The following is a 14722-nucleotide window of genomic DNA, read 5'->3' as shown; positions in this document are numbered from 1 at the left end:
AGTCAACTTTTTTTTTTTTTTTTTTGAGACAGGGTATCACTCTGTCACCCAGGCTGGAGTGCAGTAGCATGATCTTGACTTCCTGCAACCATTGCTTCCTGGGCTCAAGCAATCCTTCTGCCTCAGCCTCCCCAGTAGCTGGGACTATAGGTGCGCACCACCACACCCAGCTAATTTTGTAGAGATGGCTTTTCGCCATGTTGTCCAGGCTGGGCTTAAATTCCTGGACTCAAGCAATCCGCCTGCCATGGCCTCCCAGCGTGCTGGGATTATAGGTGTGAGCCACTGCACCAGCTCAAACAACTTTTTATTGTTTGCTGTTCACCGTAGTTTATAAAGACTATCCCTAGCAGGATATGTAAATGTTAATGTACATATACTTCGGGTGTGTTTAGTAACAAACCAAGTATATCTTAACTTTGAACTACATATCCATATTAAGACCAGAGAAAATCTTTTACTGTTTCATAGTATTGTCTAGAGAAATTAATGTATCTGTCAAATACGTATGTTATAGATTATCCAGCTCTGTTTATTTCTCCTGGTTTACATTTTCAGTACCCTTTTGGAGCCATGCTATAATGGGTTCAGGGTGTTGGGGAGGAAGTAAAAATCATGTCCCCATATGAAGTGTATTTTTGTCCTCAAGTTTACTTCATTGTTGGTTTTTTAATGTAGCCCCTCAAAGTCTTTTAAGTGAGTTAATTATACTTTGTAGATAAGAAATTTATAAACAAAATTTAACTTTCTTAAGCTCATGAGTAACTTCTGCTGTGTTCCATTTTGCACAGTGCGTCGGTAACCTAGCCAAGGATTTTATGCCTCCTAGTAGTTCTTGTTAGATCAGTAGCTGGAAGAATGAGGCCTATTTTTGACCAAACATAGGTCAGAGATCATTGGTTTCAGCCGGTTGATAGGAAATTTAGGGGGAGAGGCAGCAGCAGAATCTCTGCAGTCAACATGGAGCTTCAGAATTTCTTCAGGTAACCAAAGGTTGCAGAGTCTATTACAATGATAAAAATAAAAAGAATTGTTCAAATAGAAAACTTAACAAGGAAGACTATATCTAAAAAGAAATTTAATATATGCTTTTGATTATATATGCTCTTTCTCCTAGCTAGCAATGTCATTTATATAATTAATAAATTTGTTTTTAACAGAGGTGCTCATTAAGGTGCTTGTGATTTGATTTCTAAGAAAATAAGTTCTGGGCCAGGCATGGTGGCTCACGCCTATAATCCAGCACTTTGGGAGGCTGAGGTGGGTGGATCACTTGGTCAGGAGTTCAAGACCAGCCTGGCCAACATGATGAAAAACCCCATCTCTACTAAAAATACAAAAAATTAGTCCGGCATGGTGGTGTGCACCTGTACTCCCAGTTACTCGGGAGGCTGAGGCCGGAGAATTGCTTGAACCCAGGAGGTGGAGGTTGCAGTGAGCCAAGATCACACCACTGCACTCTAGTCTGGGTGACACAGCGAGACTCCATCTCAAAAAAACAAAAAACAAAAAAATCCCAAAAACAGAAAATGTAAGTTCAGGAAAATAGAAGAAAAAGTAACCTTTTTACAGTATATTACAGTATATTTATGAGTGATCATTTGTTTCTGTCTCATAGTAAAACAAAAAGACAGATGATTACTAGTGTTTCCTAGCAGATACAATGCTCTTGTTACTTTTATATAATTTCAGTGAGTAAAGCTAAATATAAGATTAAGAGCTGTATTCTTAATAAATACATTAACTTAAGCAGGATTTAACCTGATTAATACTGAAATTATTTACCCTCTTCTTTAAAACTTTCTGTGTGGTAAGATTCCCACGTATTCTTTCCAATACCTCCTAAATCTCCTTTGTCTACTTTCTGATACTTTTCTGTTATTCTTTTACTCGTTCGTTTAGCATCCTCTGCCTTTTTTTTTTTTTTGGTAACATTTCAAAATCTCTTATGTAACATTGCTATAATCTTTTGGTACTACAGTGATAATTGTACTTTCCAGCACTTAACATTCTGGTATACCTTGGTTTCTTTAATGTCTACATTAGAGAAGGAACCAGAAAAATATACCTTGGCCATCCTGGCAGTGAAAAAATAGCTCCTAAGCATCCAACAAAAAGGATATGGCCAAAAGAGACAGATGTGAAGGTTAATCCTGACACACTGTACTTTACTTTTTGCTCCACTGAAGGAAAGGAGTACTCAGATTGGCTGCTAACTTGTTTCCTAAGCCCTTCTTTTTATGTGAAAGCCGAAAAGGGAGAAGAGATAAGAAAGAAAAGTGAGGGGGAGAAAAAGGACCACAGCAGCCTTTATTGGTGCAGGTATGGTGATTATTTGGAATAGCAGTTGGATCCTTAAGTAGCCCATATTCTGACAGGACAAAGAGACCGACCCTGTTCTTTGGAGAGCTAAAACACTATTTGTTACCAGTGTAGGCTTCTAATGTCTTCTTTTTTGCTTTTTTTTTTTTTTTAAAGAGATGGTATCTTACTCTTTCACCCAGGCTGGAATGCAGTGGTGGCATCATAGTTCACTGTAGCTTCAAACTCCTGGGTTCAAGTGATGCTCCCACCTCAGCCTCCAGCGTAGCTGGGATGATAGGCCACCACTCCTGGCAATTTTATTTATTTATTTATTTATGAGAAGGGGTTTTCCTCTGTTACTTGGGCTGGTCTCCAACTCCTGGCCTCAAGTGATCCTCTTGCCTCAGCCTCCTGAATAGCTGGGATACAAGTGTGAGCCACCACCCCCACCAAGGCTATAATATCTTTAACAGGTGGAGGTAAAGTGGCATTGCCCATAGCTGGGGATTAGGGAAAGGATAAATAGCCATTATATTGTAGCTTTTGAAGGTTTAGTGTGAAGAATCTTACACCAGGAGATAAATGAGTGTGGGAGGAGGTGGAGTGTGAAGTGTGGGCACAAGCAATCACCTCTCAGCAGTTCCTTTTGGGTATCACCTTAAAGACACATCATCAGCGTATGAGTCAGCATTTTAGAAGGGCGCTAAAACTTGCACTTCACACGGTCTGTAAAATTTATGCTATCATACTAGAGATAATTATAATGTTCAGTTATCTTCTCTGACACATCACCTTATTAAGGTGGTTATTTTACATTTTAATCTCTAATTTTTCATCAATTTTATAATTGAGGAGAAAACATGTTGAAAATTATTCTTTATACTCTTATTTAAGATGTTGGCCAGGTGTGGTGGCTCATGCCTGTAATTCCAGCACTTTGGGAGGCCGAGGTGGGAGGATCACTTAAGGTCAGGAGTTTGAGACCAGCCTGGCCAACATGGCGAAATCCTGTCTCTACCAAAAATACAAAAATTAGCCAGGCATAGTGGCCTGTGCATGTAGTCCCAGCTACTCAGGAGGCTGAGGCAGGAGAATCCATGAACTTGGGAGATGGAGGTTGCAGTGAGCCAAGATCACACCATTGCACTCCAGGCTGGGTGACAGAGACAGACTGTGTCTCAAAAAAAAAAGCAAAACAACAAAGATGTAAGGAAAGTATATGGGGCATCTTAGAATTGCATTAAGCAGTTTAAAAAAAAGCCAAACATTAAAGAGCCAATCTTCAGACTCCTGGAAAACTCTCCTACATAGATTTTTTGGTGGATAATCTGTGGTATTTTTGGTATTCTTTTGCTTTTCGAATAGAGTTCGTAGTCTACCACCAGGCTGTGTGCATTGCTTTTCAGCATATAGATTTAACACTGTGGTGTGGGTGTTGGATTTGGTAACACAAAAAGATCTGTAACTAAGAAGGATGTCTTTTGTTTCCGTGGCTTAGGTCAAAGTTCCTGTCTTATTAATTAAGCATTTTCTTGGAGTTAAATGTTCTACAGCAAATAAATAGGCACAGGTTAGTCAATTTAATATAATGAACTTTTGCTTTCTCTCAGAACTTAGGTAATTATATTTGCAGCATTTAAAAATGAAAAAATTCAACTCACAACTGTTGATTCTAATATTCTAACAAAAAATACAGAATCTCCTTGTGATTATCAAACTCTGAGTTGGAATAGAGCTCTTTCCCAGCAAAGTATTATGGTTTTCTTAAGGATATCGTGAGCTGCAGTTAGGACCATTATTATAAAGCACTTTTTTGGGGTATTGATGCTTATTATAAAACATTGTTTTATTTTTATTTTCAAGAAATCAATGAGCTGATTTATAATACAGGAAATATAGGCCAGATTAGCCATGTCCTCCTGAAATAGTAATAGCAAAAATAATAGTTAAGAGCATGCATAATCAATATGCAGTCAAATAGTAAACTTTATGTACATTAGAGATAGTTTACTTTTGTTGGAGTTAGTAAATTTTTCAGATCTGCTACAGATTTATACAGACATTAAGTATGATGACAATATTCTTACATAAGGATTTATTATGTACTATATTTCATAAGTACTAAATAAATTTATAAATAATACTGACCTGACTCACTCTATTCCTGACCCACTTAATGAACTACCAAAGCCTCTTTATTTGCAATTAAATCTATTGTAATTTAAAAAAAAAACAACAAAACTTTAAAAATAGGCCAGGTGCAGGGCTCACGCCTGTAATCCCAGCACTTTGGAAGGCTGAAGTGGGCTGAGGTTTGGAGTTTGAAACCCTGTCCCTACTAAAAATACAAAAAATTGAGCTTGGCATGGTGGTGGATGCCTGTAATCCCAGGTACTCAGGAGGCTGAGGCAGGAGAATCACTTGAACCCGGGAGGTGGGGGTTGCAGTGAGCTGAGATAGCGCCACTGCACTCCAGCCTGGGCGACAGAGTGAGACTCTGTCTCAAAAATAAATAAGTAAAAATAAAAATGGATATGCAGACTGATCAGTTAAGAAGAAATCAGGGTGAACTTGATGAAATACAGTTAAAGTAGCAGGGGATGAATTTTTTTTATAGGTAATATCAGCAATTTTGTTTTCCTAATCTCATTATTTAATATACTCAAAATCTCTCAGAGCTTTGACCAGAGATTGATAGTGGTAAATCTAGTTGTTGTCATATTTTCCCAAACAGAACTATAATTTTTTAAAGAGGATACATTATTGGTATGTTTCTTTTAATCTAAAACTAGTTAGAAATTATTAGTTTGCTAAATTACAGCAAACATAGTATGCCTGTCCTGTGTTTGAAGAAGTCTTATTAAAAGAATGCTCTTTAATTTTCTTCCTCACCATCCTCTCATCTCCCCCTTTTGTTTTCAAAGAGAAACTGGTAGTCTGGGTAGATTCAAAGCATCTTTAAGAGAAAATGTCTTGGGGAGCCCCAAGGAACTGTTGAAGTTAAGTGTGCCATCGTTAGTGTATGCTGTTCAGAACAACATGGCTTTCCTAGCTCTTAGCAATCTGGATGCAGCAGTGTACCAGGTAAGTGGAGTTCATGATAATGAAAAGCACAGAATCTTTGATGGTAAAAAGAGTTTTTATTAACTATCATATTATCAATTTTTTTTTTTTTTTTTTGAGATGGAGTCTTGCTCTGTTCCCCAGGCTGGAGTGCAGTGACGTGATCTCAGCTCACTGCAATCTCTGCTGCCCAGGTTCAAGTGATTCTCCTGCCTCAGCCTCCTGAGTAGCTGGGATTACAGACATGTGCCACCACACCCAGTTAATTTTTTGTGTTTTTAGTAGAGATGAGGTTTTACTATGTTGGCCAGGATGGTCTCGACCTCCTGACCTTGTGATCCACCACCCACCTCGGCCTCCAAAAGTGCTGGGATTACAGGTGTAAGCCACCATGCCCAGCCATTATTAAATATTTTTTATTGATAATTTTATCAATGATATCAGAAATAAGATATTTGTATCAGAGACTAACATTAACTGAATTTATTAATTCATTCTTTTTTTTTAGGTGACCTACCAGTTAAAGATTCCGTGTACTGCTTTATGCACTGTTTTAATGTTAAACCGGACACTCAGCAAATTACAGTGGGTTTCAGTTTTTATGCTGTGTGCTGGAGTCACGCTTGTACAGTGGAAACCAGCCCAAGCTACAAAAGTTGTGGTAAGAAACAAAATGCACACCATAACTTCCCATAAATAGAAAACTTCCTTAAGTCTTACACTGTTCAGTTACATTGATGCATGCAGCATGACTACATTTCTTTGATTTAAAGTAACTTTTGCCTTATAGATAGGCCTTTTTTCTTTAGCATATTATTAGGGATAATAATACTTATTGGTTGTTTCTCAGAGGAGAATATGCATTAAAAATGTTAGACATGGAAGCTACCTTAGAAATAATGTATTCCACCCCCTCCATTTTATGGATGACAGTCCAAAGAGGTGAAGGAACTTGTCCTAAATTAGTTAATAGCTAACTTGTGACCACAACTGTGCCAGTTTCCATACTGTGTATGTTTAGAACTTCTAGACCTCTTTCAAACATCTCAGAAACACTGGGCAAGGTTTTTCTGCATCTAGTTTTCATCTTCTCCCTCAACTCTCAGTCTCTGGCACATCTCCCTACTGTCAGTGATAGGGATGACAAGGGGAGGAGTGTTCTTATTGATAGTTGATAATTATCTCTAGTTTTTAAGAGTTAATGTGAAGGTACATAACTGATTTTTAAACAGTTGATGTTAAGATACATACATGATTTTTTTTCTTATATTGTATGCCTCAATCAGTTATTTCCCCAAAGAGAAACAGGAAATGGGATGCCAGTGAATAGTTTTGTAAAGGTCAGGCATTTCCTACAGTTGAATATTTACTGTGTTTAACTTTTAGCAAACAGACTATGGTTCTCTTAGGAATGGAAGGCGGCTGGGATGTACAGTGCTTGTGAACAGTATCATATCCCCACCCTCCAGGTCTCCTCCTTCCCCAATTAAAACCCTACTGTTTCTTTCTATAATATGGTTTCTAGACAGAGACTTCCTGATCCCTGCCTTCTGCCCCTACGCTTTTCCTTGTATTTCCCTCCTAGATGCATTCATGTATCATTATTCCTCAATATATCCTAAAACTTCTCTGTCTCCCGATGTTGTCTAAGTAGTATGAGGCACAACTTGGTAATTACCCCTTTGTTCTGAATACTGGAGACTTGTTATACAGTCATGCGTCACTTAACAAAGAATATAATTCAGCGTTCGGAGAGATGCATCAGTAGGTGATTTCATTGTTACGCAAACATCATGGAGTATACTTACACAAATCTAGATGGTATAGACTACTTACTACACATCTAGGCTGTACAGTATAGCCTGTTGTTCCTAGGCTACACACTTCTGCAGCATGTTACTGTGCTGAATACTGTAGCCAGTTGTAACACAGTGGTAAGTGTACCTAAACATAGAAAAGGTACAAATACAGTTTTATCTTACAGGACCAGTTTTATATGTGGTTCATCATGGACTGAAATGTCATTATGTGGTACATGACTGTTAATTTCTAGGAGGCAGGCAAAGTATCTATTTTACAATTGGTCATAAACCACTATATGTAAATGTGTCACCCAAATAGTTTGTCTCAAATGTATCTTGTATCCATCTCACCCCACTGTTTCCTCAATCTGTCTGCTCTGCCATACACTCCTCTAATACTGGTTAAGTGGGTTCCAAGTGTCAGGACTGGAATAGACTCTCGTTGACACTAGAACTCAAACTCTGGCTCATTCTAAACCAGAATGCAGGTTGTGCTTGTATTTATTAAGCTTATCTTGTTAGCCTTGGGTCATTGCTCAGCCCCTTGGGTTCTTTCCAGTTCTTATCCATTATTAGCTTCTCCTTTGGGTATTATGCTTTCCAGAGTCAAAAAAGATATGCCTTCTAGGTCTTTAATGAAAACTTTAGATAGAACAGGACCAGAGCTCTGTGGCTGTACCTTTAGAATTGTCTCTAGCTTGATCTTTTTCTTGCTTACTGAACATTTATCATCTCTCATAGTTTTTATGGGTCAGGAATTTGAGGGTACCTTAGCTTGCTGGTTCTGGCTTCAGGTTGCAGTCAAGATATTGGCTAGGGCTGCAGTCAGCTGAAGGCTTGACTACGGCTGGAGGATCTTTTTCTAACGTGGCTTATTTATATGCCTGGCAAGTTGGTATTGGTTGATGGTCTAGCTTGATTTTGTTCAATTAACTAGCATTTTTCTGTATGAGCATTCATGCGCTTATGGATTGTATCTTTATCCTTACTACATTTCTGTGTTGTCTATAAAAATATGCGGCTGGGCACAGAGGCTCACGCCTGTAATCTCAGCACTTTGGGAGGCTGAGGTGCGCAGATCATGAAGTCAGGAGTTCGAGACCAGCCTGGCCAACATGGTGAAACCCCGTCTCTACTGAAAATACAAAAAACTAGCTGGGCATGGTGGCGGGCGCCTGTAATCCTAGCTACTCAGGAGGCTAAGGCAGGAGAATTGCTTGAACCTGGGAGGCAGAGGTTGCACTGAGCCGAGATTGCACCACTGCACACCAGTTTGAGTGACAGTGCGAGACTGTCTCAAAAAAAAAAAAAAAACCAACAATAATAATATGCAATCTGTCAGATTTCTTGCCAAACATTATCCCTATGGAATTCCCCTCATCACTTAACATTAGGAGTCATTTCAGTAAGGAAATCTGGTATGTTTCACACTTAGTGAAGTCACACTACTTTCCACTGATGACCGTTAAACTTTTTAAGTACAAGTCATCTCTAAATCTGTTCTAACATTTTGCTGGTAATCAGTGTAACAATAATAGCCGTAATCATTTATATGGCACTAAATACTAGCATTATCTAAATGCTTTATATATACTAACTCACCTACTTTTCTTGATAGTCTTTTAAATTTATTTAGCTAGGTAGTCTAAGTGGGGAGAATTGCTTGAGCCCAGGAGTTCAAGATCAGCCTGGGTAACATAGTGAGACCATGTCTCCACAAAAAAATTTAAAACTTAGCTAGATGTGGTGATGCATGCCTGTAGTCCCAGCTACTTAGGAAGCTAAGGTGGGAGGATCACTTGAGCTGAGGAGGTTGAGGCTGCAGTGAACCATGATTGTACCACAAGATCCTGTCTCAAAAAAAGCTTTCTTTAATGCCTTACAGTGTTTTTGCAAGCCTCAACTTATTCTGAGTTTTCGATTTCTTGATACTATTCTTAAATTCCTGGTTAGAGTCCTCTTGGTGATCTATACCTCAGTTTTGTTCTTGTAAAATCAGAATTCAGTGAAGATGCCCTTATTTAAACATGTTGATTTCCTTAGATATTCTTTTTTTTAATCTTCACCAGAACCTCCTTCTTCAGTAACTCTTAATCTCTCTTGAATCATCTTCTCACGAGCCATGGAATTCTAAGTTTTACATTTTTGAATTTTGATTTATTCAGGACTGGAGCACATGTCTCTTAACTGTGCTGTGTTTGGCTCATGCTCAGATCACATGGTTGCTTTCTTCCAAAGTTTCCATCACATCTACTTCATCACCCAGTAGTTTCTTGTCAGAATCAAGTCCAGATAAGCCGTTTCCATCACTATTTTTCCTAACTGTAGAGAGATTAAACTGGCAGGAAAGTCAGTCAAGAATTGGTGGGATAGGTGATATCTCACAGTATGATTTTATTCTATCTATGTCAGTCCTGAAATTTGTATTAGGAAGGTATCCTTTTTAATAATGTGTAGTCTATAGCAGTGGTTCTCAAACTTTCGTGTACATCAGTATCAACTGGAAGGTTGGTTAAAACAGATTGCTGGGCCCATTCCCATAGTTTATAGTTCAGTAGGTCTGGGGTAGAGCCTGACAGTTTTTATTTCTAACAAACCCCCAGGTGGTACCACTGCTGCTGATTCAGGGTCCACACTTTGAGAACCACTGGTCTACAGTATCTTCTGTTTCTCCTTTTATCTTCATGCAAACATTTTAGACCAAGCTTGCTCTCTCAGGTACCATAAAGTGGTACTTTTCTTATATCAGGCTTATTTATTTTGAACAAGGTATATACTTGTCATATTACAGTCATGAATCTCAACCCGCTAATTTCAGTGATACTATTGAGATAGTATTTATCTTTCAGGGAAGACTGATGAAAGCTCCTGACAGTTTAGAACAAACAGAAAATAAAGTGAAACAGAGGGTTAGGACTCATACACTTGGATCTGTTAGCACTAGTCTCACACTATTTTGGTTATATATACTTGTCAATTTTGCCTATGTAAGAAATTAAGAACCAGAGCTGTGTATTATAATCTTCTTTATTCATTTAGTATGTATCTTAGTCCATTTTCTGCTGCTATAACAGAATACACAGAGTGGGTAATTCATAAAGAACAGAAGTTTATTTGGCCCATGGTTCTGGAGGCTGTGAAGTCCAGAACACAGTGCTGGCATCTGGCGAGGGTCATTCTATGGCAGAAGGCAGAAGCGGTCCCATGTGACAGAGGGAAGTGGGCTGAACTCATCCTTTTTATCAGAAACCTGCTCCCTTGATAACTAACTCATTCCCTCAGTAATGGCATCAATCCCTTCTTGAGGACAGAGCCTTCATGACCTAATTATCTCTTAAATGCCCACCTCCTAATACTGTTACAATGGCAATTAAATCTCAACACGCATTTTGAAGTGGACATTCAAACCATAGCTATGTGTATAGACAATGTATCTGGTACACAGAAGGTATACTAAAAATTCAATAAATTGCGGAGTCTTAAGAGGCAGCACTTTATCCTGTAGGTGATGAGGAATAAATAAGTTAAATTGTTATCATTTTCAGGATTGATGCTATAAGCTTTTAAGTTAGAGTGATAGTAGAAATTAAAATTAAGTAGCATGCTGACTTGGCCTGTTCAAAAGTTCATGCTAGAGTGCTTATTGATATTAGGAAACAGTGGGCACACAATATATTAAGCATATACTATGGCTGTGATTTGAGGAACACATTTTTCACTTAAGCCAAGTACCCTGGTTAATTTCTGGAATGGTCTTTTTGTTTCGTTGTCTTATTCTGTAGAATAGCTGTGTCTGATGTGGAATATACTTTTAGTAAGACTGTAACACAGGTTTATGTATTTATTTGTTAGGACTCTTTGATGAACTCTTGTTTATTCGTCACTAAAAATAACTTTAAAAATTAATATTGCAGGTGGAACAAAATCCATTATTAGGGTTTGGTGCTATAGCTATTGCTGTATTGTGCTCAGGATTTGCAGGTAAATCATGAAAGCATCGTTTTATTCTTTTGTCATATTTTTTGAAAACATCAAACTTTAGACACCAGTCTAGTTTTTCTTGCTTTCTCAGTTTTATTCCCATTAAACTTTATCTTCGTGCTTATATTTAGTTTTATGTCAGCTGTTTTTTCAGTAAATGTATAGCATTGTTCAACTAAGTTCAGACTCAATCCCTATTCATACTTGCAGTTAACTACTTTTGTTATCCTTGACCATCTCAGTCTGGCCCAAAACCCAAAAGTAAATGAAAAAAGATCTCTGAAAATGGAGAACATTAGCCTTCAGAAAGCCCTTTCCTTTTTTCTGGAACTGCCACTATCCTCAAGTCAGATCCTGCTGCTTTAGGTTGTTAATGTTGCCACCTAAGTATCTTTTTTCCCCTGTAACCTCAAGTTCTTTCTCTGCTTTAACAGGTTAGGAGCTATGGAGTAGGATGATGAGGTGGGTCAAGAGTACCTTAGAAAGCATAATACATAAAACTAACAACCAAACAGGGAGGAAAGACAACACAAAATCACTAACATCAAAAATCCATGGAAGTCTGGAGTTGTACGTGTAGGGACAAGCACTCCTGCAATGCATCAAGATAATAAAGTATGAATATTAAGTGTAACATAAAAAAAGTTTTAGAAATAGTTCCAGCAGAGATGATAGTTTTTAATATATTCTGCTTAAAGCTTTTAGTGGAATTTATTAGTTATGGCTATACATCTTTATTATGTATCTGTATTTGTACCTATTTCAAGTCAGGACTCTATTTTTGATTAGGAAAGCAGGCTGAATACAGAAGTAAAATACTGCTTGTAAATAAGATGTTGTATAGGAGGGGAAAATATAGATTCAGGAATATACTTAATGATAGCATTGTGTTCTAGAAACCAACAAATTGGGAACAAAAATTGAGTTACCTAAAAAATATACTATTTGATTTTTTGCAGTATCTTGAATAGTTAAATGATTATGTTCAACATTTTATTAACTCACTCTCTTAATACACAATTGAGGAAACAGGGTGGTTTAATATCTCTCTGTGTTTGGGGTAACTGGGCACTGGATAAATGTTTTTCCCAGAAGGTAAAATCAAAGGTGAAAATAAGAATAGCTATTTTATGTTCCCATTCCAACACAGACTCATCAGAAATAATCTTGGTTTTCGTTAGACTTTTTAGTTGATAAATACTTCATTGGCAATTCCTAAGTCTGTAACATGATGTTTATAACTAAAATATTTAATGGCTTTGTAAAATATGCATTCATTTTAAGTATAAATCCAGAGAGACAGGGGACTTTTGTGGGGGAGGGGTATCATGTACTCCTTTGAAGTATCTGAAAAAAATCTATGGACCTTCAGCTCCAGAAAAATGCACATATACACAAAATTTATTATCCAGTTGGGGAGTTCATGATCCTTCTGACCTTGTGTATGAACTTGGCTTGTGGAACCCTGCTTTAAAGGAAAATGGCTTCACACAGCAAATTCTACTTACATTTTGGTTGTTAATCTGAAAAGATTCCTAGTGGTGATTATAGATTATATTGCAGAATTAGGAGTATTCATTAGTAGGCAGATATTACAGGGGTGTGATTATAATTCACTCTTAATAGTGTAGTTTTTCAGCTGACCAAAGCAAATAATTTACTGGTGTTAAGTAGTACAGAGAGCTTTTGTGGTCTATCTTACTGCTATAATAAAGGCAGAAACTGTCTTAACAGCCTTCTGTTAAATGTAGCTTATAAACTTTCCACTGTTATTATTCTATATACTCTGTAAAAACATAAATTTATAATGTACAGTATGCCATGTGTCACAACCTACATAATAAGTGCACATTTAAGTAAAGTATGTTTTGTTCCCCAAATCATATACTTTAATATTTGCATGTCTAATTTTCTTCTTTCAGGAGTATATTTTGAAAAAGTTTTAAAGAGTTCAGATACTTCTCTTTGGGTGAGAAACATTCAAATGTATCTATCAGGGATTATTGTGACATTAGTTGGCGTCTACTTGTCAGATGGAGCTGAAATTAAAGAAAAAGGATTTTTCTATGGTTACACATATTATGTCTGGTTTGTCATCTGTAAGTATCCAGGAATTAAAGGTTCTTAGTAGATCCTTTTTTTTTTTTAAGTTAGATGTCCATTTTAAGCTGTTATAACATTTTGAAATTAATTCTTTGATACTGTAAATACCAGTTTGAATGTATTTTCATTTTATTGACTTAGTTTTGATTGTGAAGGCAAAATTGCTTTGGGATAGCAATGCCCCAAAATATCTAACGTATTAGCAAAAAATGTGTAAAATTTAGTATACCACATAGCCCTCTGGGCATTGTTTTGGAAAAACAGTATTATATAGGAACTACTACTCAATTTTAGTACAAACTCTCAGATGACTCCTAAGGAAAACAGTATTTTCCTTTTCCTAGGTAAATTAGTATGGCATCTCTGGGGATGAAAATTGCCTCACCATTATGTAATGTTTCATTTATTTGAGTGATAAGATTTTCTTTCTTTCTGTATACAAGTTCTTGCAAGTGTTGGTGGCCTCTACACTTCTGTTGTGGTTAAGTACACAGACAACATCATGAAAGGCTTTTCTGCAGCAGCGGCCATTGTCCTTTCCACCATTGCTTCAGTAATGCTGTTTGGATTACAGATAAGTATGTCTTAGTTTGTGTTGAGTTTTTAACATGGAAGAGCCTCTCATTTCCTTGATTCATGTATTCCTTTATTTAAAAGTGGCAGTTGGCCATACTGTTTACAGAAATTCCTAGTTTTGTTACTACAGTTTATTCTACCCGTACCGCTCGCTGTTCATAGTTGTATGGGATGTGGCTAAGCAGTACTTTGGTTGTTTAAGTGGTCTTAGAGCTTAAGACGAGGGGTACTGGTTCTATGTGAAAGTGAAGGGAATTTTTTTGCAGTCAAGGCCTCCCTGTATTTTTTAGGTATTATATAGGACAACTTGAGTGACTGAATGTGAGAAGGTACTCAAGGAAATACATATAAAGACTTTAGGAAATTATTTGCAGCAGTCAGTTTAAACTATATTGGCTCATTATTTAGAAGAATGTAGAAAACATCTTTTATTCCTCCCTCAGCTTGTACTTTCCAACTGGTTTGGATTCGGGTATGAGATGGTTTTGAAAACAAAATCCAAATCTAGATTTTGTCTTTTATATCTTTGTTTCATTCAATATGTAATTAATATAAAACTCATTAATATAGCTGGCATTCCAGTACCACTGCTTTGCTAGTCCAGTACCACTGCTAATGCTAGTAACACACCCAGCATTAATTTGGCTTCTAAATTATTTAAGCAATGATACTGACTTAACATTTCAGGGTGCTTTTATAGTGTAATAATTTTCTTTACTGATCAGTTACTATAACAAACCAATATATGAAGAATAGCTATTAAATATATCAAGTAAAAGAGACCTGGCTTATATTTACATTTCACTTTTAAGTTGACTCCTGTCTATAAATGGAAATAGGGAAAAGCCAACGTTGTAGAAATTTTAGAAAACCATGTATAGTGTGTGGCAAAT

The 14722-nt window shown here is 37.0% G+C and overlaps 1 protein-coding gene across 5 annotated transcripts in view; it reads left to right on the top strand.

Annotated features, from left to right (window-relative positions):
* Positions 1–14722, top strand: part of LOC105496277 (solute carrier family 35 member A1) — a 34145-nt gene that overhangs the window by 17213 nt on the left and 2210 nt on the right. For all 5 annotated transcript variants that reach the window (XM_071096753.1, XM_011766543.3, XM_024797453.2 and 2 more), the window contains 5 exons: positions 5229–5388; positions 5876–6028; positions 11084–11150; positions 13073–13249; positions 13697–13831. In XM_071096753.1, coding sequence (XP_070952854.1) covers positions 5229–5388; positions 5876–6028; positions 11084–11150; positions 13073–13249; positions 13697–13831 — 692 coding nt within the window. The remainder of the gene's footprint in view (positions 1–5228; positions 5389–5875; positions 6029–11083; positions 11151–13072; positions 13250–13696; positions 13832–14722) is intronic.

The sequence above is a fragment of the Macaca nemestrina genome, chromosome 5, assembly GCF_043159975.1.
Source record: "Macaca nemestrina isolate mMacNem1 chromosome 5, mMacNem.hap1, whole genome shotgun sequence".
NCBI lineage: Eukaryota > Metazoa > Chordata > Mammalia > Primates > Cercopithecidae > Macaca > Macaca nemestrina.
The sequence above is the reverse complement of the archived record's forward strand: the minus strand, read 5'-3'. Positions and strand labels throughout refer to the sequence as shown.